General features: G+C 51.2%; 1 protein-coding gene across 1 annotated transcript in view; it reads left to right on the top strand.

Moving 5' to 3' along the window:
• TEAD4 (TEA domain transcription factor 4) overlaps positions 1–23715 on the top strand; it is a 65155-nt gene that overhangs the window by 18603 nt on the left and 22837 nt on the right. The window contains exons 2-4 of the mRNA XM_082738125.1: positions 7310–7564; positions 19928–19992; positions 20435–20497. Coding sequence (XP_082594251.1) covers positions 7558–7564; positions 19928–19992; positions 20435–20497 — 135 coding nt within the window. The 5' untranslated portion in view covers positions 7310–7557. The remainder of the gene's footprint in view (positions 1–7309; positions 7565–19927; positions 19993–20434; positions 20498–23715) is intronic.

The raw sequence follows: 23715 nt of genomic DNA, 5'->3' as shown, positions 1-23715 counted from the left end.
TCTGCCTAGCTGGGGGGTATTTATCTGTGTTCAGTGCCAGGTCTCAGAAAAGAATCTGGGCTATAGCCAGGACATACAAGACCTTAAGTATTGATATTTTTAATTAACATTAGTCAGTACTAGACACTAAGGCTTAAGATATATGTGCCTATTAGGTCCATTTAGGACTTCAGACCTTCCCCATGAGGCATTATTTGTAGTAATGATGGTGACAATACAGCTTGTACTGAGCACTGACTGTGTCAGGCCCTGTGCTAATTAACATCTGATCTTGTCGACCAGCATATGGGACATCTTGCAGTGGCAGATCAGTTCTCCAGCCTTCTTTGAACAAAGCCCCAGGTGAAAGTCTGTGTGGTATGTGCAAAAGCTACGTAGAACTCCTAGAGGAAGTGGAGGGTCTGGACAGGGAGTGTGAGCAACAGACACCATAGGAAAAAAAGGACCTGAGATCCCAAACTAAGAAATGGACCAATTTGGCCATGGTCACGGCTGCTTGTAACGCTGGAACCAGAATCAGTCTCTTGACTCCCAGACATCACACTTGGATTTTACAAACCTCCAAAAACTCAAGCTCTCTCTCTGGTGTGCCAAAGTCCAGACATTTACTGATATTTTCTTTGGTTTCCTGACACTAAACATGGAACAGTTTATTCTCCCCACGGAGAAATCATTATTTCACAAAGGACACTTAGCAGATATCCCCTCATTTGTTCCCCAGCTTTGTGCAGTGCACTGAGGACTTTGTAGAGAAAGACAATCGTGAAATCTGAGGAACGGTGAAGGACGCCAGTCATTCCTTGGAGCTGACGGGGGTCAGATATGGAAAGCATGGGGAGCTGCTGGAGGTCAGAGGAGGGGGTCTAATCCAGACTAGAGGTCTGGGTCATCTTCCCAGAGGAAGTGATGTGGCTGGACCTTCAGGATGAGTAGGAGTTCAGTGAAAGAAGGACGGTGAGGAAGGCTGCAGGCGGCACTTCCGGGTGTGGAGAACGAGCTTAGCATGTCAGGGGTATCGTTTGGATAATGGAGTTTGGGGGTTGGGGAGTACAACCAAGGGAGTATAAGAGGACTGTGCAGTTGCCTGGCAGTGTAGCAGGAGAGCAGGAATCAGCCTTACAGTATCCTGTCATGGGGCATGTCATTTTATCTAAGGCCAAGGAAGGATTTAAGTGGAGGAATCCTATGATCCCATTTGTATTCTAGAAAATTCACGGTGGCTGCAGTGAGAGATCACGCAGTCTGCATGGGGTTGGCACAGTCACGGGGGGAATGGCAAAAGCTTGGATTAGGGCTCTGAAATGGAAAAGACGGGGTTTCAGGAAGACCTTCTGGAGAGAGGATGTGGTTGTTAATTATTTATGGGAGATAAGAGGGAGAAGTCAAAATACATGCTTAGGTTTCTGGCCTCTGGGTGATTGGTGGTGTCATTTCAGGACTCAGTGTCCCGCTGAAAATTTGATTTTGGACATGTTGAATTTGAGGAGCTTTTGAGAAGTCTGATTGGAGCTGCCTGGTAAGCAGTTGCCATATGTAGCTAAACTCAAGAAGGACATACAGATTTGGTAGTCAGAAATACACAGTGGGGATGTAAGCCATGGGTGGGGAACCCCCAGGAGTTATGTATGGAGGTTTCAAAGGAGAGGTCAGGACAGAGCCCTGAAGAAAGCACTTAGGGAATGGTCTGGCCAAAGAGAAGGAAGGAAAAGTAAAGACAGTGGATTAAGACAACTTGAGAGTGGTCTTTGTTCTTCATAATTTAGAAATCAGCTTGTTAAGTTCTGCGGAAGACCTTGTGGAATTTTTAATCATAATTTAATTGAATTTGTGATTTTTTGGTAGAGATTCAACATCTTTGTGATATTTTCCCATCCATGAACACAATTTCCTCTCCTTCTATTTAGATGTTTTATGTCTTTCAAAACAGTTACCGTTTTCTTTGTAAAGTCCTCATTTATTGTTAATCAGGAGGTAAATAATGACTTTGTTTCTAAATGCAATATTTTAAAACTCTGTATTGTGTAATACCTTATTTCTGGTATAAGAGAATGTAATTGTAATTTGTCAAATCCTTTCAGTCTCGTATCTTAATGCCTTATAATGACAGTTTACTTCTTTTCTTTGAATCTTCTTATCTCTTTTTCTTATCCTACTGTGTTGGCTAGGACTGTGTTGGCTAAGTTCTTGGTAGAACCAGACTTTACAGTGTGAATATAAATGTTGAAAGTGGCATTCTTTATTTTATTTCTGACTTTAAAGGTAATGCTCCCAGTGTTTAATCAGTCAGTAAGAGTTGCACAGGTAAAAGTTCTGGTCACCATTTCCAGTGTAGGTGTGAGTGCGGTTGGGGTGGGGGAATGACAGTTGCACACTAACCAGTGAGTCTCCAGCACCAGCCTGGTGTCCTGCAATTCAGTCCCCTTCTGACACTGTCTACATGGAGGTAGTCATATCCCATAGGTTAAGAACTTAGTTCCACAAGACTGTCCACCAACCCCAGATACCAGTGGCAAGATTGGGGGTTCCAGTGACGCCTCCTTGGGTTTGATTGATTTTCTAGAGTGGCTCATAGAATTCAGAGAAACACTTTACTTGCTAGATTATTGGTAGATTTTGAAATGATTATTTTACCTCAGCAACAGCCAGATAGAAGAGAGGCATAGGGCAAGGTTAGGGAATGGGTGTGGAACTTCCAAGCCCCCTATAAGTATGTACCATTCTTCCCACATCTCCATGTGTTCACCGGCTCACCAGCTCTCTGAGCCCTCTCCTTTTGGGTGTTTATGGGTTTCATTACATAGGCACAACTGATTAAATGCCTGGCCACTGACAATTAGTTTAACCTCTAGTCCCTCTCCCTTCCCAGGACTTTTTGGGAGGGGAGCTGGTGGTGTGGGACTAAAGGTTCCAACCCTCTGATTACACAGTTGGTTCTCCTGGCCACCAGCCCTCATCCTTAGCTGCATTCCAAAAGTCACCACATTCACATAATAAGACATATTTATCGCTCTTATCACTTATGAAATTCCAAGGGTCTTAGGAACTCTGCTAGAAACCAGGGCAAAGACCAAATACAAATTTATTATAAATCATAACATCACAGTGGGTTTTGGGAAGATATCTTCTGTCACATTAAGAAAGTTTGTTTCTAGAGTTTGCTAAGTGTTTTTATTGTGACTGGGTCTTGGGTTTTAGCAAATGCCTCTTCCCATGTTCTAGTTCAGAAACATGGTTTTCCTTCCATGTGCATGTGATTACATGTGGGTGTTGCATGACCAGACTTAGTCATGGTCGTTGTTAATTGTTTTTATAGAGTTAATTTTTATTTAAAGATTTTATCTATTTATTTGACAGAGAGAGCAGGAGCACATAAGCAGGGGGAGCTGCAGAGCAAGAGGGAGAAGCAGGCTCCCCACAGAGCAGGGCGCCCAATGTCCGGGGCTTGATCTCAGGACCCTGGGATCATGACCCAGGCCAAAGGCAGATGCTTAACCAACTGAGCCACCCAGGCGCCCAAGAGTTAATATTGTTTAGATTCACTTTTATTTTTACCACTACTTTGTTCACCCCTCTTCCATGTGTGTAATGTCTTCTTTTTCTAGAAGTTCCTTTTTAAAAAACCCCTCCTTTCCTGTTTTTTTCTTTTTTAGTGAGAGTGTGTTAGTAGTAAATTTCTCCATCTTTGTCTGAAAATGCCTTTATTAAATGTTTACTCTTGAGTGATATTTTGGCTCAGCTTTTAATTTTAGGTTAACAGTTATATTTCTCTCAACAGTTTGGAGACATAACCTTGGGTCCTCTAATGCTACTGTTGAGAAGTCCACTATCCATATATATGTTAATGTCATAGTTCTTCCTTTTTGGTAATTTGTCTTTTTTTACTCTTGATGCTTTTAAGATCTGTTCTTTGTTTTTGGTATTCTGCAGTGTCCTTTCAGTATGTGTTGACTTTACTTGAATTTTTCTTGATTAGGATTCAATATAGCTCCTTAATTGGAGATTCATGTATTTCATTATTTCGGGAAAGTTTCCTTGCCATTATCTTTTCAAATGTTCTTCATCTTGTGTATTCTGTCTTTTAGGAATGCTAATTGAAGGTATGTTGAACTGCCTTATTTTATTGTCCTTGCTCTTTATCATTTAAAAAATATATATTTCTGAGTAATATCTTTATATCCATCCTCCAGGTTGTTAATTCTTCCTTTAGCTCTATCTAATGTGCTATTTATCTTAGTAAACCATTGAGTTTTAGCTCCAGTAACTAAAATGTTCATTTCTAAATGTCCTATTTGATTCTTTTTCCAGTCTGCTTTGTGTTTTTTGATAGTGTCTAATTCTTTCTCATGTTTCCAATTCTTTGTTTAAGAGAGTAATTATTTTAAATATCATTCTATAATAATTTTTATCTGATCAGTTATCTCTAGTTCTTGGGGCTCTAGTCCTGTTGAATATTGATCATAGTAGATTGTTTCCTCTTTCTTAAATGTCGCAACTTTGGATTTTGAGATCATTTTTTAGTAAGGCTTTCTCTTTGGGAATTCTCTGTAATATGGGTGAGGACTGTCAGGGATTTTTCAACCATGGACCACTACTTATTGTTATGAATTGGCTGGGAATTCCTGCATAAGGTAAAATTCAAATCTCAAATCCACTTAAGGTCAAGGAAAGACAGTTTTCTTTTTCCCTCCCTTTCTTTCTTTCGCTCTCTCTCTCTCTCTTTCTTTCTAAGAATTTTATTTATTTGACAGAGCACCAGCAGGCAGAGTAGCAGGTAGAGGGAGGGAGAAGCCAGCTCCCACCTGAGCAAGGACCCAGATACAGGGCTTGATCCCAGGATTCTGGGATCATGATCTGAGCCAAAGGCAGTTGCTTAACCAGCTGAGCCACCCAGTCGTCCCCTTCTTTTTCTTTTTCTTTTTCTTTTTCTTTTCATTTTCTCTTTTCTTTTCTTTTCTTTTCTTTTCTTTTCTTTTCCCTTTCCTTTTCTTTCTCTTCCCCACCCACCTTCCCCTCTCTTCTCTTTTTTACCTAGGACTTAGGCCAAGACAGATAATTTTCCTCATCATATTTTGTCAGTATTCTTCCTTTTCTATGAGGATTGAGGTATGATTCCAAGTTCCAACTCCCCATATCTGTCAGGTCTAAGCTGTCATCTGCGAGGCTATTAAAACCTAGCAGCCTCCCAGGGCTTTTGTAGTAATGGCTCATTTACAGATTCCTTTACTTGGAGTTCTTTCATTTGGGGGCCTCTAGGTGTTTACTTTCTTTTGAAGACAACTGTACATTTAAAAGTATTATATTTGTTAAATTTTATTTATCATTTCTAAATTTCTTTTAGAGAGTGAGAGTTTTCAAGTCATCTACTCTGTTGCCATTAAAGTTTTTTTTTTTTTTTAAGATTTTATGTATTTTAGAGAGAGAAAGAGAGCAATAGTTCTCACCTCTAGGATGCTCTGAGAGAAGACTTCCAGAGTATTCTTCACTTTCTTTTCCTTCCCTGTACACGAAGCCCCACATACCCCACAGTTCTTCACAAAGAGGTGGATATGAGTGTCAGTATAGTCAATGTCCACAGTGAAGGAAAAGGAGGAGCTGAGTGAGGGGTGGGGTGGGGGTACAATCTCGGAGGAAGGAGAGGTTGCAAGGAACTTGGCCAGCCTGCAGGCACTTAGTCTCCCAGCCTGTATTCGGGCAAGTGGTAAAGGGCAGCACTGTGTTGTCAGCTTCTAGAGACACCAGCAAATCACCCTTGCTGTAGCCCCCATATGTGAGAATCTCCCAGGGCTAAAATCTTCCCTTTATTTATCTATCTATCTATCTATCTATCTATCTGTTTATTTTTAAAGATTTTATTTATTTATTTGACAGAGAGAGACAAAACAAGAGACGGAACACAAGCCTGGGGAGTGGGAGAGGGAGAAGCAGGCCTCCTGCCAAGCAGAGAGCCTGATGCAGGGCTTGATCCCTGGACCCTGGGATCATGACCTGAGCTGAAGGCTGCCGCTTAAAGACTGAGCCACCCAGGCATCCCTAAAATCTTCCTTTTAAAAGAGCCCAAGCTGAGGATAGAATAGGAGTATGGTAAACTGCATTTTATTTTGTATCGTCTTTTTTTTTTTAATACAAGATTTTAATTATAGTAAAAAACATACAAGATTTGTCATCTTAACCATTTTTGAGTGTATTAGTTCAGTTATATTGAAAGTTAATTTTCACATTGTTGTGCAGATCTCCAGAACTTTCTTATCTTGCAAAACTGAAACTGTATACCCATTAAGCAACAGTTTTCCACTTCTTCCTCTCCCTGGGAACCAGCATTTTACTTTCTGTCTGTGATTTTTACTATTAGATACATCTTATAAGTGGAGTCATATAGGGCGCCTGGGTAGCTCAGACGGTTAAGTGTCTGTCTTTGGCTCAGATCATGATCTCAGGGTCCTGGGATCAAGTCCCGTGTCGGGACCGTATCGGGAGTCTGCTTCTCTCCCTCTGCCTCCTGCTCCCCCTGCTTGTGCGCTGTCTCTCTCTCTGTCAAATAAATAAACAAAATCCTTAATTAAAAAAAAAAAGATTAAAAAAAAAAAGTGGAGTCATACATCATTTATCTTTCTGTGGTTGGCTTTTTTCACTTAGCGTAACATTCGCAAGGTCCATCCATGCTGTAACATATGACAGACTGTTACTCCTTTTTAAGGCTGAATGATACTCCCTTTTGGGTTTATACCACGTTTGGTTTATCCATTCATCTGTCTTATTGTGAATAAGGCTGCTGTGAACACGGGTGTACAAATATCTCTTCAGGACCCTGCTGTCAGTTTCTTTGGATATATACCCAGAAGTGGAATTGTTGGCTTGCTTGGTAGTTTTATGGTTAATTCTTTGAGGAACCTCCATACTGTTTTCTATAGTGGTTACATTTTACATTTCTACAAACAGTGTACAATAATTTGCATCCTATTTGCCCCTTGTTGATTTGATGTCAGAACATCTCTTGGTCCTTGGTCCTTGTGTCCTACCTCTCAGTCCTGTCTTTGGATTCTTAGAGCTATGCTCCGAGAGTGCCTAGACCACAGGGTGGGAAGCTGGGGTCTACACGGGGGGAACAACCTGCCCAAGATTCTAGGCCTCCTGAATTCTCCCAGACCTTTCACTTCACTCTTTTCCTCTTGGTCCCTGGCCTTTTCCCTCCAAGCTCCTGTGCTGTTGGGGGCCGAACAAGGAAGAGCAACTGATTCTCGGGCTTGGCATTTCCCGGGGTGCCCTGTCCGATGGCCGTATAGTTCCGATGCTGTGGTTTCTGCCCAAACAGGTCCAACGGGCGCTCCTCCAAGCGGAGCCTTGGAGGGCAAGGCCGGCACCATTACCTCCAACGAGTGGAGCCCTCCTAACTCCCCTGAGGGGAGCAACGTCTCTGGGGGCAGTCAGGCGTTGGACAAGCCCATCGACAATGACGCGGAGGGAGTGTGGAGCCCCGACATCGAGCAGAGCTTCCAGGAGGCCTTGGCCATCTACCCACCTTGTGGCCGGCGTAAGATCATCCTGTCAGACGAGGGCAAGATGTACGGTAAGGAGCCTGTTGGGGCGGGGTGGCAGGCCACTGCCCTCACGGTTCAGTTCTGGAAGTAGGGCCTGGGCACGGGGGGACACAGAACCCTCGGGTTTCTCTAAGTAATGGAATGGGGAGTGCCTCATTGGGGAACTTAAGGCGGACACTGCTTCCTTCTGTCTGGGCTTCCCAAGGGGTGGAAAGGTATGTGAGGAGAAGCCTTTGGGTGAGAGGCTGTGGTAGTAGAAGACTTGGGAAAGGGAAGAACACCCCCCAACCCATCTCCCCAGAGCGGACTGGGAAAATCCAATAAGCTGACCCTCAGGCAAATGCCCCCTCATTCTCAGCTCCCCACTCTGGGCTGTGAAGGGAGGTTAGGAAGGTGGCTCCTGGACTCATTCATTCCTCATTCATGCACACACGTAGCCGTGAACCTTGTGTGCCAGGCCTCAGTGGGGAGGGTCTGGCCCTTGCTCACAACATGGTGAAGGGTGGGAGAGGTGAATGAACACAGAGCTGGGCTACAAGGCAGATGTGGGGTGTTCCAGGAGAGAGGCAGGCAGGGTGCTCTAGACCTTCACTCAGGAAAGGTTCCCTCCAGCTCAGAGTCATCTGGAAAGGCTTGTTCTTTAGGAGGGGCTGAGAATGTGGAACATACAGAGATCCTTCATGTCCAGTAGCCAAAGAACAAAGCAGTCTGCCTGGGGGTGTGCTGACCTTTGGATGGAGGAGAGGGTACGTGGGAAAGTAGAACAAAACCAAAAACCGAATAGCTGTCAGAAGACCCCAGTCAGGCCTCCATTCCCAGGACTCCCAGCTTGAAACACGGGGCTTAGGAAGGCACTGGGAGGGGTTCTGTAACCAGTGGGTCCTCTGACAATAGGGGGCCTTGCCCTGGCTCCCAACAAGATGGCTCAAGGCCAGGCACCCACCCCCAGGGCTTTCCACTGAGGTTCTCTCTCCCCCATGCAGCGCTGGTTCCCCCTCGATCCCCCAAGACAGAGACTTCGTCAGCTGTCGGAAGTGTGCTGTGTGAGGGGCTCGTGGGGGCTAGCCGTATTGGTCTCCTAGGGCTGCTGTAAGAAATGGCCACAAATGGGTGGCTTAGCACAGCAGAAACATATTTTCTATTTCAAGAGAAGTCTCAGGTTAAGGTGTCTGTAAGGCTGGTTTCTTTTGGGGGCTCTGAGGGGAGGGTCTGTTCCAGTCTCTTAGCTTCTGGTGGTTGCTCACAAGCCAGAGTGGGAAGCTGGGGTCACATGGGGCTTGCAGCTGAATCACTCCTCTCTGGACTCTGCTGCCACTCTGTTGTCACATGGCCGTCGTCCATGTGTGTCCTTGCCTCTTCTTATAAGGATACTCGTCACCCCTAATCCAGTGAGACCTCATCTTAGTACAACTATAAAGACCCTGTTTCCAAATAAGGGCACTTCTGGGGTTCTGGGTGAACAGGAGCTCTGGGCGGACACTCTTCAGCTTCCTTCAGTGAGAGCAAACACGTGTCCAATTTGTTACCATCTTAGGGCACCACGGGGCTCTCACAGCCCCTGGTGCTCATCTTTTAGCTGCAGCCTTCCCTACAAAGCCAGTGATTCCTCTTTCTTTCACTTGCTGGGGAGACAAGGTCCATGCTAGCTGGACCCTGGGTCTCGTCCTCAGGCTCTGGTTGTAACTGTGCCTCTCTCCTCACCAGCCCCACTGCTGTGGCTTTGCTGGGTCCGCACAGAGTCTCTCTGATTTCTGTGGGCATCTGTACCCTGTGTCGCCCCCCCCCCCCCATACCACCCTTGCTCTAACCACTTCCTGCTCTGGTGTTTGCTTCTTACTTCTGGCCCCTGTGGAAGCTTCGTGGAGAAGACTGCTGATGTGTATGAGGCACCTGGTTGGGGTGCCAGGTGTGGGATCAAGTGCTTTACATAGGTTATTGCCCTGGAGCTGGAGAGGAATGGAGAGCCGGTGTCTTTGGCTCTTTCTACTACTCTGGTGGAGAATGGGATGGGTCCTGATGCAGAGCTGAGGTGTGAAGGTGAGAAGGGGTGGGGAGGGCAGTTGTGGACAAAATGTTTAGCTGGAGAGCTGTCTGGGTCTCTTGTTGGGAAGCAGCATACATCCTGGTGCTTTAAGGAGCAACTTTTCTGACAAACACAAGGGGCCAAGAGGTGTTCAGCAGAAGGAGAGAGCCGAGGGTGCTGCGGTATCCGGGGGGCCAGGGAGATGGCAGAACGTGGCAGATTCAGCAGACATTTGTTGGATTGCCGCTGGGGACCGGACTCTGAATGCTGAGATGTTTCTTTGTGTGTGTGTGTGTGGTAAAATATACTTTACATAAAATTTACCCTTTTCACCATTTTTAAGTGTACAGTTGAGTCACATAAAGGACAGTCACGTTGTGGTGAAGCCACCAGCACCATCCTTCTCCAGAACTTCTGCGTCTTCCTGAGGCCCCCATACCCACGCGACACCAACTCCCATTCCATCCCCCGCCCAGCCCTGACAGCCACCACTCAGCTTTCTGTCTCTGTGGATGTGACTGCTGTAGGGACCTCCCGGAAGTGGAATCAGACAGCGTCTGCCCCTTTGTGACAGCCTTCGTTCACTTAGCATTGTGTCCTTGAGGGCCTTCCCTGTTGTAGCCCAAGTCAGAACTTCCTAACGTTGCGTGGTATGATAGACCACATTGTGTTTTCTAGTCACCTGGCGGTAGACATTTGCGGGGTACGTAGTTTTATTTACTTGTTATGGATATATATTTCTCTCCCCACTTCACGTGTAAAGGAATTGGGTTAAGAGACTTTTTTGTCAGTCGGCGGACGATTGTGACGGCGGACGATTGTGACTGAGCCAGTTTGGGAAGTCAAGCCTGCAGACCTCTGAAGTTCTCTCTGGCCCAAGGGGAGCTGTTGAGTGGCGCGGGGAGCAGGATGAAAACGGTGTTTGGCAAACTGTCCTGGCTATGTTGTTGTCCCGTTTGTGGCTCTCCGCCTGTGCAGAGACACAGGGAGGGGCAGAGGGTGGGGGGATCACACAGGGGAGGACCTGGAGGAAGAGAGGGGAGTGGGGCAGGGGCCAGGAGCCTCTTAATTATGCCAAAGAAGACAGGAGCTGTCAGTGGCCTCTGATGTCGTCTAGCTCTTTGATCTTTTCAAGGGTTGGGGTTAGGGTTAGGTTAGGGTTAGGATTCGTGTTTTATATGCTTAGAGAAGCCGAGAGTTTCTCCCAGATTCTCTCAGGTGGTAAGTGGGAGAGCAAAGGCTAGAAGCAGTTCCCTGCCCCAGGCACAGTGCTCCCCCATCACCCCAAGTGGCCTTTGTGCACTCCGTGAAGCCTGGAGCCACTCCTGCTCCTCTCCCTCCTGCCCCCGCCTGTGGCTTGGCCTGGCTTGGCCCGGGCTCCAGGTGGGTCAGGCTCCGGGCAGGGCCACTGGAGGCTGCTTCTCAGTGTCCGATGACTCACCCAGCCCCCAGGGCACCTGTCCTTCGTGAGCACAGATCCTGCTGGGGTCCAGACACTGGCTTATCCCCATCTCCTCTTACCAGGCGCTGGGGCTGAGCCAGGGCAGGACCGCGTAGGGAGTTGGTGAAGGGGCCCTCGGCAGGGGCTGCCGTCCAGCTGGGAGGTATATATAGCTCTGAGCTCAGCCCCGGTGTGTGGGATGGGACCCCGGGGAGGTGGAGGAAGAGGGACAAGCTGCCAAGCTGACTCAGACCTTGTCTCGCTCTGGCTCTTCTTCTTGATCTTCTCCTCTTCCCTCGGGGGACCCACTCTTGCCACCCTTCAGTGCCATAGCTGCATCCTGCACCCCCGAGTGCCCGGTCTGTACACACCCCACTTACTGTAGTCAGCGGCCATTGGTCCTCTTGTAGGTGGGCCAGCCCAGCGGGACACAGGGTGGGAGCTGAGAACAAGCAGGCAGGAAGAGGCCTCAGGCAGGGAGAAGAGCCAGCTGAGGTCGGGTGCCCTGAGGAGGAGTCTAGACCTCAATACAGGACAGGGATTCAGCCTGCTCCCAGCTCTGGCCCCAGGACAGCCAGCGCAGGACAGGCTGAGGAGGGCCAGCAGACATGCAGATAATATGCAGAGCTGCAGGACAGATTAGCGCCTGTTATTTCTGAGCCGAGCCTCCCACGCTTGTGGATGGGCTCCCGCAACCAAGGCTGCTGGCCGGCTACTGCCTACGGCTGCCTTCAGTTTTGCCCCGTCACTCTGTGACCCTCGCCCTGGCACTACCATGCTGGTCGCTCTGACCACCTTTGGCCAGCCTGGCCTCTGGCCCCATGGGCAGGTGGTGGAGAGGTGAGCGTAGGGCAACTTCTCACCCCTATCTGCCCCCACACTCTTATCTTTCCCTCCCCTCACAGCTCCTTCTTGCCTTCTCTGTTCTGCCTGCACGAGAGCTGGCTGGCTCTGTCTTCTCTGCATGCTTTCGTTCTGCCCACCATGCTCCTGAGTCTCCCAGCTCTCCTGGTGTCCCCCCTTTCTCTGCATCTCCTCTCCTTGCATCCTCTGTTGTCTCCCTGGGTGCCTTGTGGCCCAGGCTTCCAGTTGCCATTAGCAATCCGGCAGCTCTTACAAGCGAGCTCCTCCACTGCCCTTTGCTCTCTTGCCCTGTGGTTTCTAGATCTTCCATGTCCCCCGCTCTGGCTCATACACTGACTTCAAACTTCTGAAGGCCTGATGGTGTGACTCTCAGTTCGCACCTGGTCTGTGCCAGGAGCTGGTGTGGCCTTGGGCTGGTGGTCTAACCTTTTTTAGCTTCAATTCCTCATTTGTAAAACTAGGGGCAATGATAATAATGCCGCCTTTCTGTCTGGTTTTGGTTCCATTCATTTATTTCTTTTATTGTGGGAAGATAGACACCAAGGAAAATTTACCACTGTAACCCTGTTAAGTCACAGTTCAGTGGCGTAAAATTCATCTTGTGGCACCTGTCATCGCTACCCTCCATCTCCAGAACATTCTCATCCACCCAAAACTGAAACTCTGTGGCCCTTAGACACTAACTCCCTGTCCACTCTGCTGTCCCCAGCCCCTGGGAAGCTCTCTTCTGTGTTGTGTCTGTACGGATTTGCCTCTTCGTGGTAGCTCTTGGAGGTAGAGCCAGTCATACAGTGTTTGTGTTAGCACAGTGTCCTCAAGGTTCACCTGTATTGCGGCCCCGGGTCAGGACTCTGTTATTTTTTATAGCTGCATAATACTCCTTTGCACAGCTACACCGTGTTTTGTGTATCCGTTGAGCTCTTGGTGAGCACTTGGTTGTCTCCTCCTCTCCCCTGTTGTGGCTAGTGCTGCCATGAACACACGTGTATGGGTATCTGAGTCCCTCCTTTTCAGTTCTTTTGCGAAAATACCTAGAGATGGAATTTCCGGATCACGGGGTAATTGCACTTCACTTTTTGTGGAAGTGGCAGACCGTCTTCCAGCGGCTGCGCCATGTTACGTTCTGCCAACAGACTGCAAGCGTCGCGGGGTCTTCGCTTCTTTGCCAGCAGTTGTTGCTTCTCGTGGTTAGTTGGTTTGTGCTTGAATTGTCATCCTTATGGGTGTGAAGTGGTAGCTTGTGGTTCTGATTTGCATTTCCCTAATGGTTAGTGACGTTGAGCATCTTTTCAGCACTGCCACAGGGATGAGAGCGCGTGGGGGCACTCCTGGTGTGCAGCACTGGGGTGTGGAGCTGAATGGGACATGTCCTCTGTCCTCAAGAGCTCGAATTTTAGGGAGAGAGGAAGGTAGGAGCTCCAGTGACTTTCAGCCAAAGAGTTCGAGAAAGGCATAGACCCCTGTGCACCGGGACTTGGAGGTGGGAGTGAGCACACCCACTTGGGTGGGGATCAGGGACCACATCTTGGGGCGGTGGCCTTCAGGGTGGGGTGGGATTTCACCAGAAGCCTCAGAGCGCTGCAGGGACAACAGTGATACGAGCTCAGGTGTCAGGCCTAATCTCTGCCTTCTGAGGCTGCAGGCAGAAGTTTCTTATCCACAAATAGCCTCCTCCTCTGCTGTAGGTGTTTATAGCTTCAGCTGGTCCCTGGACAGAGAGGCCCCCAGGCCATCAGGATTAGGGCTGGTCCTAGAGGACGGGAGGGCTTACTCCCGGGAGAGGCCTCTAGGAAGCCAAAACCCGGTGTGTGCATGTCCGTGCATGTCCATCTTCTTTTCAGTGGGGGGCTCTGCCCTCAGGTTCTCAGCTTTCTCCACTTTTTTTTTTAAGCTTTTATTTATTTGACAGAGCAGGCAGAGAGGCAGGCTGAGAGAGAGGGGGAAGCAGGCTCCCTGCCGAGCAGAGAGACTGATGTGGGGCTCAATCCCAGGACCCTGAGATGATGACCTGAGCTGAAGGCAGAGGCTTAACCTACTGAGCCACCCAGGTGCGTGCTTCCTCCACTTTTGAGGACTCCTAGCCTTCGTGGTAACAGGGCCTTACGAGCTACACAGCAGTAGCGGCTAGGTTTGCTGACCTTCCGCTAGGCAGTAGGTGCTTTACGTCCTCGATGCTGTTTAGTGTACTTATGGCCCCGGGGAGAGCTGGTGCAGACAGGGGAGGCAATATAGGCAGAATGAGATGCAGCAATGGCCGTCCCAGACCGGCGTGTTCGGGTAGGATAACGATGTCAGCGGTAGTGTGTGGCCAGCGAGAAGCCTGGGCTGGCTGATGGGCACGTGTGACATCGAGTGTGGGGTTAGAAGGAAGTGGTGGTGGTCGCGTGAGCCCCGAGGGCTCCACCCTCAACCTGTGGTGAGGCCAAGGCTCCCCTTTGTCCCTCCGCTGTCCTTGCCTATGGTGGGGTGGGGCCGTGGGTGTGAGTTGGGGCTGTTGGACACATGTCCTCTGACAGATGGGCCACGGTCTGGCGGGGGCGTCCTTTCCAGCCACACCCAGGCCCTCTCTAGGGTGGGCCGAGGCCACCTGCCACTCTGTAATGCCCCGCTGCCCGACTGGCCCCGCCGAGGTCCAGGCTGGCCTCCCACTACCCCAGCATGCGGTCTCCGCCCTGGAGGGGAGAAGACTGGCCTGACTTCGAGCAGCAGATGACAGAGCTGGGACAAGGATGTGGGTCTCTTTCCCTACCACTGATTCATCTGGACTTTGCACTCATTTCTTAACTGCCCTTGCTCCCTGCTGGCCTGCCGTGTGGTTTCAGGGCTCTGCCTCTTAGCATATGCTCCCTGCTTCTCTCCACTTCTCCCTTCGACTGTGGCGTTCTGATATCTTCGCCATCCACGGCATATTGGTGTCTGTCAGCTGGGGGAAGCACAGTCCGTGAGTGAAAACACTGGGCAGGCTCCTGGGGTCCCAATAGTCGGCTCTTCCTCTAGGACCTGGGTCTGGGCGAGGGGAGTCGGACATAGCCAAGGGCTTGCTTCCTGCAGAGAGCCAGGTGGGGATCGGTCCCGAGGGAGGAGCCCCATGATGTCTTGCGGAGGCAGCTCCCAGCCCTGCCTAGGGAGACAGCCATCCTAGCACCGTTGTGAAGCCTTAGAAGTGTCTGTTCTCGTGGCACCTGGGACACTTAACAAACCATGTGACTTTGAATGAATCACTTCCCCTCTCTGGGCCACAGTTACTTCTTCCCTAGGCAACATCAGACCTGGGGGCACCAGGTATGACCCTCGCTTCTGAGAGAGGATGGCCCTCACTTCCATGTTAAGTAGAAGACATGCTGTGCAGTCCTGAAGAGACAAGTTCTGGAACCAGACTGGATGGGTTTCAGTCCTTACCATTTGTTGGCCTGTGACCCTGAACGGCTTCCCGAACCTCCATGTGCTTCGATTTCCCTTTGTGTAGAAGGCAATGGCAGTAGCAGTGGCACAGAGTAGCTGTGAGGATTGAAAAGGGGGACGCAGATCCGACTATCCCAGTGAACAGTGTATTTGCACAGGTCCTTTTGCACGAAGGGGCTCAGTAAATGTTCACGACTGTTGCTCATTACGAGAGCGAGAGAAGCAGTAGCAACTCCCCACATAAGTGTAAATAAAGCCTGGATTAGAGGCCAGCTGGCCCCGTGGCAGCAGTGTGACCGGGTGGCCTCCGGAGCACCCCGCTGGCAGGAAGGAAGCTGGTTGGCCCCTCTTGGCTTGACACACCCACAGAGAACCTGCACTTCGCTCCTGCCTATGGGTGCTCTCCACCCTGGCATCACCTCTGATCAGCAGAACAGAACTGGGTGGAATAACCGCCTGAGATGAGCTGGTGGGGGGGTGGTGTTCCAGAGATGGGGGTGCTGTTCCAGAGTGGAGGGTGCTGTTCCAGAGAAAGGGAAGGGAAGATGCCCAACTTGGAAAAACACTGACAACTGAGTTGGGTTTGGCTCCTGTGGCTCCCAAAAACGGCCCGTGGGACGGCAAAACTCCTGAGCCCAGTAGCAGAGGGCAGAGGGTGCTGTGGGACTAGGAGGGGGCTGTGTCTCCATGACCTGGGGCTCCTGGCATCTCTGATGTCTGGAGTAGTCTCTCAGCCCCTGCTGGGCACTAGCCTCCCTCTGTGCTGCTGCTTCTGTGCTGTGGAGAAAGGGCCGCTGTGCCTGGGCTCAGAGGGCAGTGCTGGTAACCGAGCATCTTCTTGGTGTCCTGCACTCGTGGTGCCGCCAGCCCAGGTATTTCTGCCAGATCTGCGGGCGGGTGCTCGGGGTGGGCTCTTCCAGCTTCAGTGTCCTCGGCTGGTACCAAGAGCGGTTGCCGCCTTCCTGCAGGCCCGAGGGAGGTCTGTGAGTTTGGGCTTCAGGACCATCCGTTGCATGTCCCCCTTCCAAACCCCTAGTCTGCTTATTTGTAAAGCAGTTTCATTGGAGTTTAATTGCCATATGGTGAACTGTACGTATTTGAAGTGGACAGTTTGGCTAAGTTTTGACAGGTGTACACACACCTATGAAGGCAGTAGCTACCATCAAGAGAGCAAACATGTTCATCTTCACCTGAAACGATCTTTACTTCACTTTGCATTTATTTTTTAAATTTTTAAATTTTTTTAAAAGATTTTATTTATTTATTTGACAGAGATCACAAGTAGGCAGAGAGGCAGGCAGAGAGAAAGAGGGAAACAGTCTCCCTGCTGAGCAGAGAGCCCGATGCGGGGCTCGATCCCAGGACCCTGAGATCATGACCTGAGCCAAAGGCAAAGGCTTTAACCACACTGAGCCACCCAGGCACCCCTCACTTTGCATTTATATGTTAAATTCTTTTTCTCAAAAAGAGCCTTCCAAGTTTTAGATGCTCAGGCTCCGTAGAAATAGGAATTTGCTCCTGCAAATCAAATGAAATCAAATCAAATCAGGCCGGGATAAGGAAGCACTTTAATAGCTATGTTGGACTAGTTGGAAGTAAAAAGCAATTTGTTTTTTTTTAATATGTACCTTACCTGTTGGAGGCCAAAATACCTTGTGGGACATCTGTGAGCATCTTCTCACCATTCCCTTATCATTCATTTAACACGTATTTACTGGGAGCCCACTACAGAAGACAGCAGGCAGTGTTCTAGGTGTTGGGTGTGGACAAGTGACTAAACAGACAAAACCCCCTCTTCTCAGGAGCTTTTCTTCCGTTGGAGGTGAGGGTGGGGGGTGGTGCTCCGAGTGAGCAAGCAGATCGTGCGGTGTGTCAGAAGGTGCTGGGGAGAACAGCAAAGATGCGAGGCCGTCACAGTGGGGTGGGTGGGGGCTGATGTCAGCCATCAGCAGAGAGTTCGGGGAGCTGTCTCTAAGACAGAGGCACCTGAGCAAAGAAGGCCTCCAGGGTGGGAAAGGGAGGCAGTGGGCTGTGTGCAGCAGGGCTGAGAACGAGGCACATGGAGGCCCTAAGGTGGGACCTCAGGTGGGAGTGGGCCAGGCATGTCTCAGGAGCGACCAGGAGACCCAGTGGAAGATGCTGCACGGTCAGAGTGGCCAGGCTGGGGATGGAGTGAACAGGCTCCGGGGGCTTCCAGGCCATTGCAGGGGCTTGAACACTTGCAATCTGAGTGAGATGGGAAGCCATTGGAGGCTGTTTGAGCCACGAGGTTGCTATGGCTGCTGTGTTAAGAATAGGCTGAGGGTTGGGGGGCCTGGGTGGCTCAGTGGGTTAAAGCCTCTGCCTTCGGCTCAGGTCATGATCCCAGGGTCTTGGGATCGAGCCCCGCATCGGGCTCTCTGCTCAGCGGGGAGCCTGCTTCCCACCCCCCTCTCTGCCTACTTGTAATCTGTCAAATAAATAAATAAATAAATCTTAAAAAAAAAAAAGAATAGGCTGAGGGCACGGGGTCCAGGTAGAAGGCCACAGAGGATGGGAGCTTGGACCATGGAGGGTGAGGTGGTGGGAAGTGGCTAGATGCTAGATATACATTTGACCTTTGAACAATGTGGGCTTTAGCGGGGCCAACCTCTACCCCACCCCCATCACAGACACAGTGTACAATCCACATAGAACTTGACTCTCCCAGAGCTTGACTACTAATAGCCTACTGCTGACCAGAGCCTTTCCAGTAATACAAACAGTCTATTCCCCTGCCTTTCCCAGCAGCAGCCCCTGCGTTCTCCCGCTCACCCTTCCCTGGAGCGCGCCCTTCTGCTCTGTGATCAGTCTCCTGGTCTCAGGAACCCTCCCTCCTCCCTTGCTCTTCTCCTTGCTCCCAGGCTGGGCCCCGAACTCGACTACTCGCACGGGCCTCTTCCTTTAACAGGAAAGGAAACTGAGCTGCAGAGAACTCTCATTGAACTCAGGTTAAGGTCTGCTTCCGAAGTCTGTAAACGTTTGCTTAGAATCGTCTGGAGGAGGAACCTTAAAAGGGCTTGGTTTAAGAAGGGAAGTCTGGGTGAAGGTCCAGGAGGAATAGGACGTGCGAAGATCCCATATCTTGTTTTTGGAGCCACTGGGCTACACCCAGCTCCCAACTCCCAGTTCTGGCGATGACTTAGACCCTCTGGCCAGTGATCAGAGCGTTTCCTAACTGCAGCGTGAGTGTCTCTTGTTAGACATGGTGTGGGACTGCTCAGCTGTCTTTTTGGACATTCGTTTAAAGGAGCCCATGGAATACCTCTCCGTGGAAAGCTTTGAGAAGCGACGCGCCCCCGGCTCCCTGTTTTAGGTGCAGACCAGCCCACAGGTGATAGCCTCAGGGTCTGGTCCTCCCCCACCCCTTCCCCTGACACAGACTGTCCAGTGCTTCCAGGCCAGCTAGTCTTCCTGGCAGACAAGTCCTCCCGAGGGTGGCCTCTTAGTTCAGTTTTGGCAGTGAGGAAAGGTCATCTGGGGGGCCAGCTTGGCCTTGGCTGTGCTCTCCAGTTACAGCGGGGTGGCGGACAGCCCACTTGTCTTACCCCTGCCCCCCCCCGCCCCCCCGCACCTCCTGACTCATAGCCACAGCCCTCCAGGCTCAGCAAGGGCCAGCAGGACGGGGCGGGCTGGTGGCTGTGCTGCTGGCCCCAGAGCTGGCCCCAGAGCGGGCCCAGAGAGGTGACAGCTCCTACTCAAACCCCCTTGCCCTCCCTCTCCCTAGCCCAATGCCCTTCTTTATAGTCTAATCCTACCCAGTGGTCAAGGTCCAGCAGAAGGCTCACCTGACCACCCAGCCTGAGCTGACCCCAATGCTCTGAGCACACTGTGTTCAGTGGCCCACACTGTCTGTGGCCCACACTGGGGTTACAGCATAGGCACACGTCTCTTCTTAGCTGTGTGTTTGTTGCTTTGAAAACAGAACTGCCTTTCATAATTGCATTTACAATAGTAGGGGACGTGGGTGGCTCCTTACAGTTTTTCAGGGTCCCTTAGACACAGCCTCAGCCTCTAGGAGATGGCTCCCTTGGCGAACACTCAGTACGACCTGGTGACTGGTCTGGTCAGAGCCATGCTGCTGGAGGTGTGGGCTGCCCCGGTCTTCTTGATCTGAGTTAAGGGCCTCAGGCCTTCTCCGTGAGGATGCTCAGGGTCTCAGCACTTAGGTCTCTCATCCCCCCTGCTGCCCACAGACAAGGCAAGACCTCTCGTGAGGTACTGCTCATCTCTGGAGATGGTGGAAGCTATGTGGGCAGGGGGCTGCATGGGCGAGTGTCAAGGTCCAGGCACTTCCCTGCAGCCTCCCAAGTGTGCAAAAGACCCCAGGAGGAAGCAGGACAGATTGGCAGCTGTCCCACTGTTGTAGAGTGGGGGGAGGAGGTGGCCTCTGAGAGGGCTCCTCAAGTTCATATGGGGCTCACAGCCCTGTCACCTCCTTGCTCTCAGGTTACCAGTCCCCCAGCAAGGCCTGTTGCTGCTGGGAGATCCCTGGGATCCAAGGAGGGCGGGAGGGAAACTGCAGAGACCCCACCCCAAGTCCCCACTCAAGGTGGGCAGAGGGCAAGGGAAGGGATCCCCAGATCCTCTCGTGTTTCTGCCTTTTGTCCTTCACCCGCTGAGAGGCTGTTGGTGTCTCTGTAGGTCGGAATGAGCTGATAGCCCGCTACATCAAGCTCCGGACAGGGAAGACCCGCACCAGGAAGCAGGTGGGCCCTGGGGGATGAGTGTGGGTCCCAGGGGCAGGTACCCCAGTCCCAGCCTGCTCCCATGGTGGGCCAGGCCCTCTGCAGGACCAAGGGTGGCTTCTCGGTGGGGCTGGTTCACAGGCGTTATCTCTTTCTGGTGTGCCACAGACCGTTCAGTTTCCCTGTAGTCCCTGCTGCCGTCAGCTGGGAGAAAGTGCCCCCCTCCTGTCCCCAGGACACTGGAAGAACAGAGAGCGAAGGACTGGCGCTGCACTTTGATTTATCGCCAGACTCTGGGTTAGCTGGATGTGCGGGACTGAGGACCCATCACTGACTGCCCCTTTCACTCACTCATTCCACAGACGTGGCTTGAGGATGGTGCAGGGCTGAGGGTCATGGAGCCAGCATGGGGAGCACAGGCCTCCTGGGAGATAGGGACAGGAGCCTTCTCTTCTTGCTACAGGTCTCCAGCCACATCCAGGTGCTGGCTCGTCGCAAAGCCCGCGAGATCCAGGCCAAGCTAAAGGTAAGGCAAACCAGCAGTGGTGGGAAGGACCGAGGGCATAGGCGGGGCCAGCTTCCTAGAAGTTAGGGCCCTTTTTCCCTTTGGGTTCAGGGACTGGCTGTTGGTGTGCAGAGCCAGCGTCTTCTTGGTGTTGAGAAGAGTGGTCAGCCTGTAACTGCTCTTGTCTGCAGCGGGAATGACAGTTGAGCTGTGTGTGTGTGTGTGTGACCCCAGGCCCTGCAGCATCCCCCTTCCCGGGCAGTTTACTCCCCAGTCCCAGCGGGATTGTCCTCCACGCCCCATTCCTTGAGGACCTCATGGAGGCCCTGACCCCTTAGTGCCATGCCCTGACCCTTAGTGCCATCCCCTGAGCCTGCGGGGTGGGCGTGGTCAAGCTTGGGAGGCCCTGCTGTGGGGGTGGGGCGGCTGTTCCTCAGGAGCTGGGGGAGTGCCCCCCTCACTCCACTCGCAGATGGTTGGTTCTCTCCCCTTTCCAGATCAGCCTCACCTGACAGTCCCCAGTCCCCAGTTCCCAGAGCAGTCCCCAGCAGGGGACTGCTCCGGGGAGGCCCCGCTGCTGACAGGGCACCTCATCGGGTGGTCTGTTCCCCACAGGACTCAGGCCTCCTGGATGCCTGAGTCAGGGGACCCTTTCAGGGACTTCCAGGTGGGGGTGAGTGAGCTCACTGTCCTACAGGGGTGTGTAGCAGAGCTTGCCCAGCTATCAGGTAGAAAGAGCTGACTTTTAGGGGTGTCAGACTGAAACCAGCAGTTAACATACTTTTTTTTCAGCCCTTTTCGTTTTTTCCCCCAAACAGAATATCACATCAGTACGTAACCACAGGAGCTGCCCTGGTCAAAGCTAGGTTGGTGAGGAATAGGCCAGAGACCCCTTGCTCCTATCTACCTCTCAGGCCCCGTGGCTCTTGAACCCCAAAGTAGCTCAGAGCCCAATTAAAAACTGCACTAGATGAGCTTGCAGGTCCCTGCGGCTCTGGTTGTCGGTGATCCTGACGCTGGAGCCTCCGAACGGGTGGCGGGAACTCCCAGGAAGCCGCGCCCCACGGCCCACTTGGCCCAGCTGTCCCCCGCCCCCACAGCTGCAGCCCAGCACCTCGCTCCTTTGTCCCCTGGACAGCTGGCTGGGCCTCAGCTGTCGCTCCCTCGCGCTCAGGCCGAGCACACATACTCCTGGAGACCCTCCGGGGTCTGGAGTCCAACTTGCTCTCTTCCCCTCTCTGGTCTGCCTCTGACTTGCTGGGACCCTGGCAGAGAGCCAGATAGAGAAGAGACTTTCCAGTGTTCTGTTTATGGCCATCAAGGGAAACTTTTAATTCCCTTGGGGACCATCCGTATGGCCCCCATTTGCTTCCAGGAATTGCTACCTTTGTCTATACGCTCTAACTTAGAGGCTGGGGAGAGCTCTGCTAGACCACTGGACGGACATTGAGGGAAACCATGAGCCCCTTAAATAACACGCAGATCTTTGTGTGCATGCGTTTTCTTGGAGAGGGTGGTCTGAGGATTTTTTCGTATTCTCAGAGGGGTCTGGGACCCAGCATAATTTGTCTCCCTGGACAGACTTCTTATTTGGTAGAAATCCCCCAGGACTTGGGAATGGGTGTACCTGGCTCTGCCCTTGTGCCACGGGGGCGTGGTGAGTCACTGGCCTTCCTCCAGCTCTATTCAGTTTAAGATGTAAAATGACAGGGGGAAGCAAGATGGTGTCTGAGGTCCCCTCCAGTCCCCAAATTCAGTGTCTCCCTGGCCTTGTTACCTGGGCACTGATGTCACGCCCCATAGCATCTTTCCCACTTCGCCCTGATTCCTATTCCACCCTGGTGACAACGTGCTTTCCCGAGCCCCAGTCGCCTGTTTAGATCAGCTATCCGGGAAGGGACGTAAGTTACTAACATTGAGCGGATGGAGCTCTCTGGCCTCACGGGGCAGTTGTTAACCACAGAGGTCCACGGGCTTTCTTAGTGTTCAGCCTCCTGCATCACACATGTCCTCCTGGAGGGAGAGGCCTGGGCCGGCTGACGTGGCACGTTTGGCTTTTCTCTCCTGAACTGGTGCACGTGTCTTCGGGAAGAGGTCCTCTTATGCTGAGAGCTCCCTCTTTGGTTATCGAGAGCCTCTGAGAACAAAGCCCAGGTTTGCCCCAAAAGGACAATGGCTTGAGGATGAGCCCTCCTCTCAGAATGGTCTCCTGTGCTTTCTGTGCTGTGTGTACCCTTCTCTCCCCCATCCCCTGTCCTGGGTCTGCAGAGGCCAACCTGGACCAAGCTCTCGGACTAGCTACCACCACGGTCAGTGCCCTAAATTCTCAGAGCCTCTGTTTTCTTCCTCTTAAAATGGGGATCCTGCCGGTATTGCCAGCCTCACAGGAGTGCTCTGATGTTCAGAATCAAAGTGAAGTCGTGTTCTTTTTTTTTTTTTTTTTAAAGATTTTATTTATTTATTTGACAGACAGAGATCACAAGTAGGCAGAGAGGCAGGCAGAGAGAAAGAGAGAGAGAGAGGGAAGCAGGCTCCCTGCTGAGCAGAGAGCCCGACGCGGGGCTCGATCCCAGGACCCTGAGATCATGACCTGAGCCGAAGGCAGCGGCTTAACCCACTGAGCCACCCAGGCGCCCCTGAAGTCGTGTTCTTGACCTTCTCTGGGTCATCTTGTGCCACATGAGTGCACATGGTCCTGGAGAAGCTGAGTGGCAGGGTCCCTGCAGTTCTGGCTCCACAGTCTGAGGTGCTGGGATGCTGGTTCCCTCACGGTGGTGCGTGCTCCACAGGGCTGTTGTGGGGGCCGAGGGAAACTGTCATGGGGGAGTGTTGGGAGTGGCAAGGGCCTGTGTCAGTTCTCCCTTGTCTGGGACTTGGAACAGATCTGGGTCTACCATCTTAATTATAAGATAATGGCTAATTTATTTTTCCCATTTAAATATATTCATCATAAAGACAGAGTTGACATAATCCAGTCTCTTGGCCTCAGCTAAGATACACACACTGAGTAAAACTTGCCAGCCTAGTCTATATGTTGGACAAAAACCACAGTTCCCATTAGGCTTTTTGAAGTACAGAAAACTGAATACAGAAATACTAAAATACGTGTCATCATTTTGAAGTCCTGTGGGTTTGGGGCGCTCTGGCCCAGAGCTGCTGGCTTATATATGCATACACGTTACTACTGTGACTGTTCTCATCCGTGTCACACATGCTTACAGATGCTTTCCTGTGCACGT

This window comes from Mustela nivalis, assembly GCF_964662115.1.
Source record: "Mustela nivalis genome assembly, chromosome: 7".
Lineage (NCBI taxonomy): Eukaryota > Metazoa > Chordata > Mammalia > Carnivora > Mustelidae > Mustela > Mustela nivalis.
The sequence above is the reverse complement of the archived record's forward strand: the minus strand, read 5'-3'. Positions and strand labels throughout refer to the sequence as shown.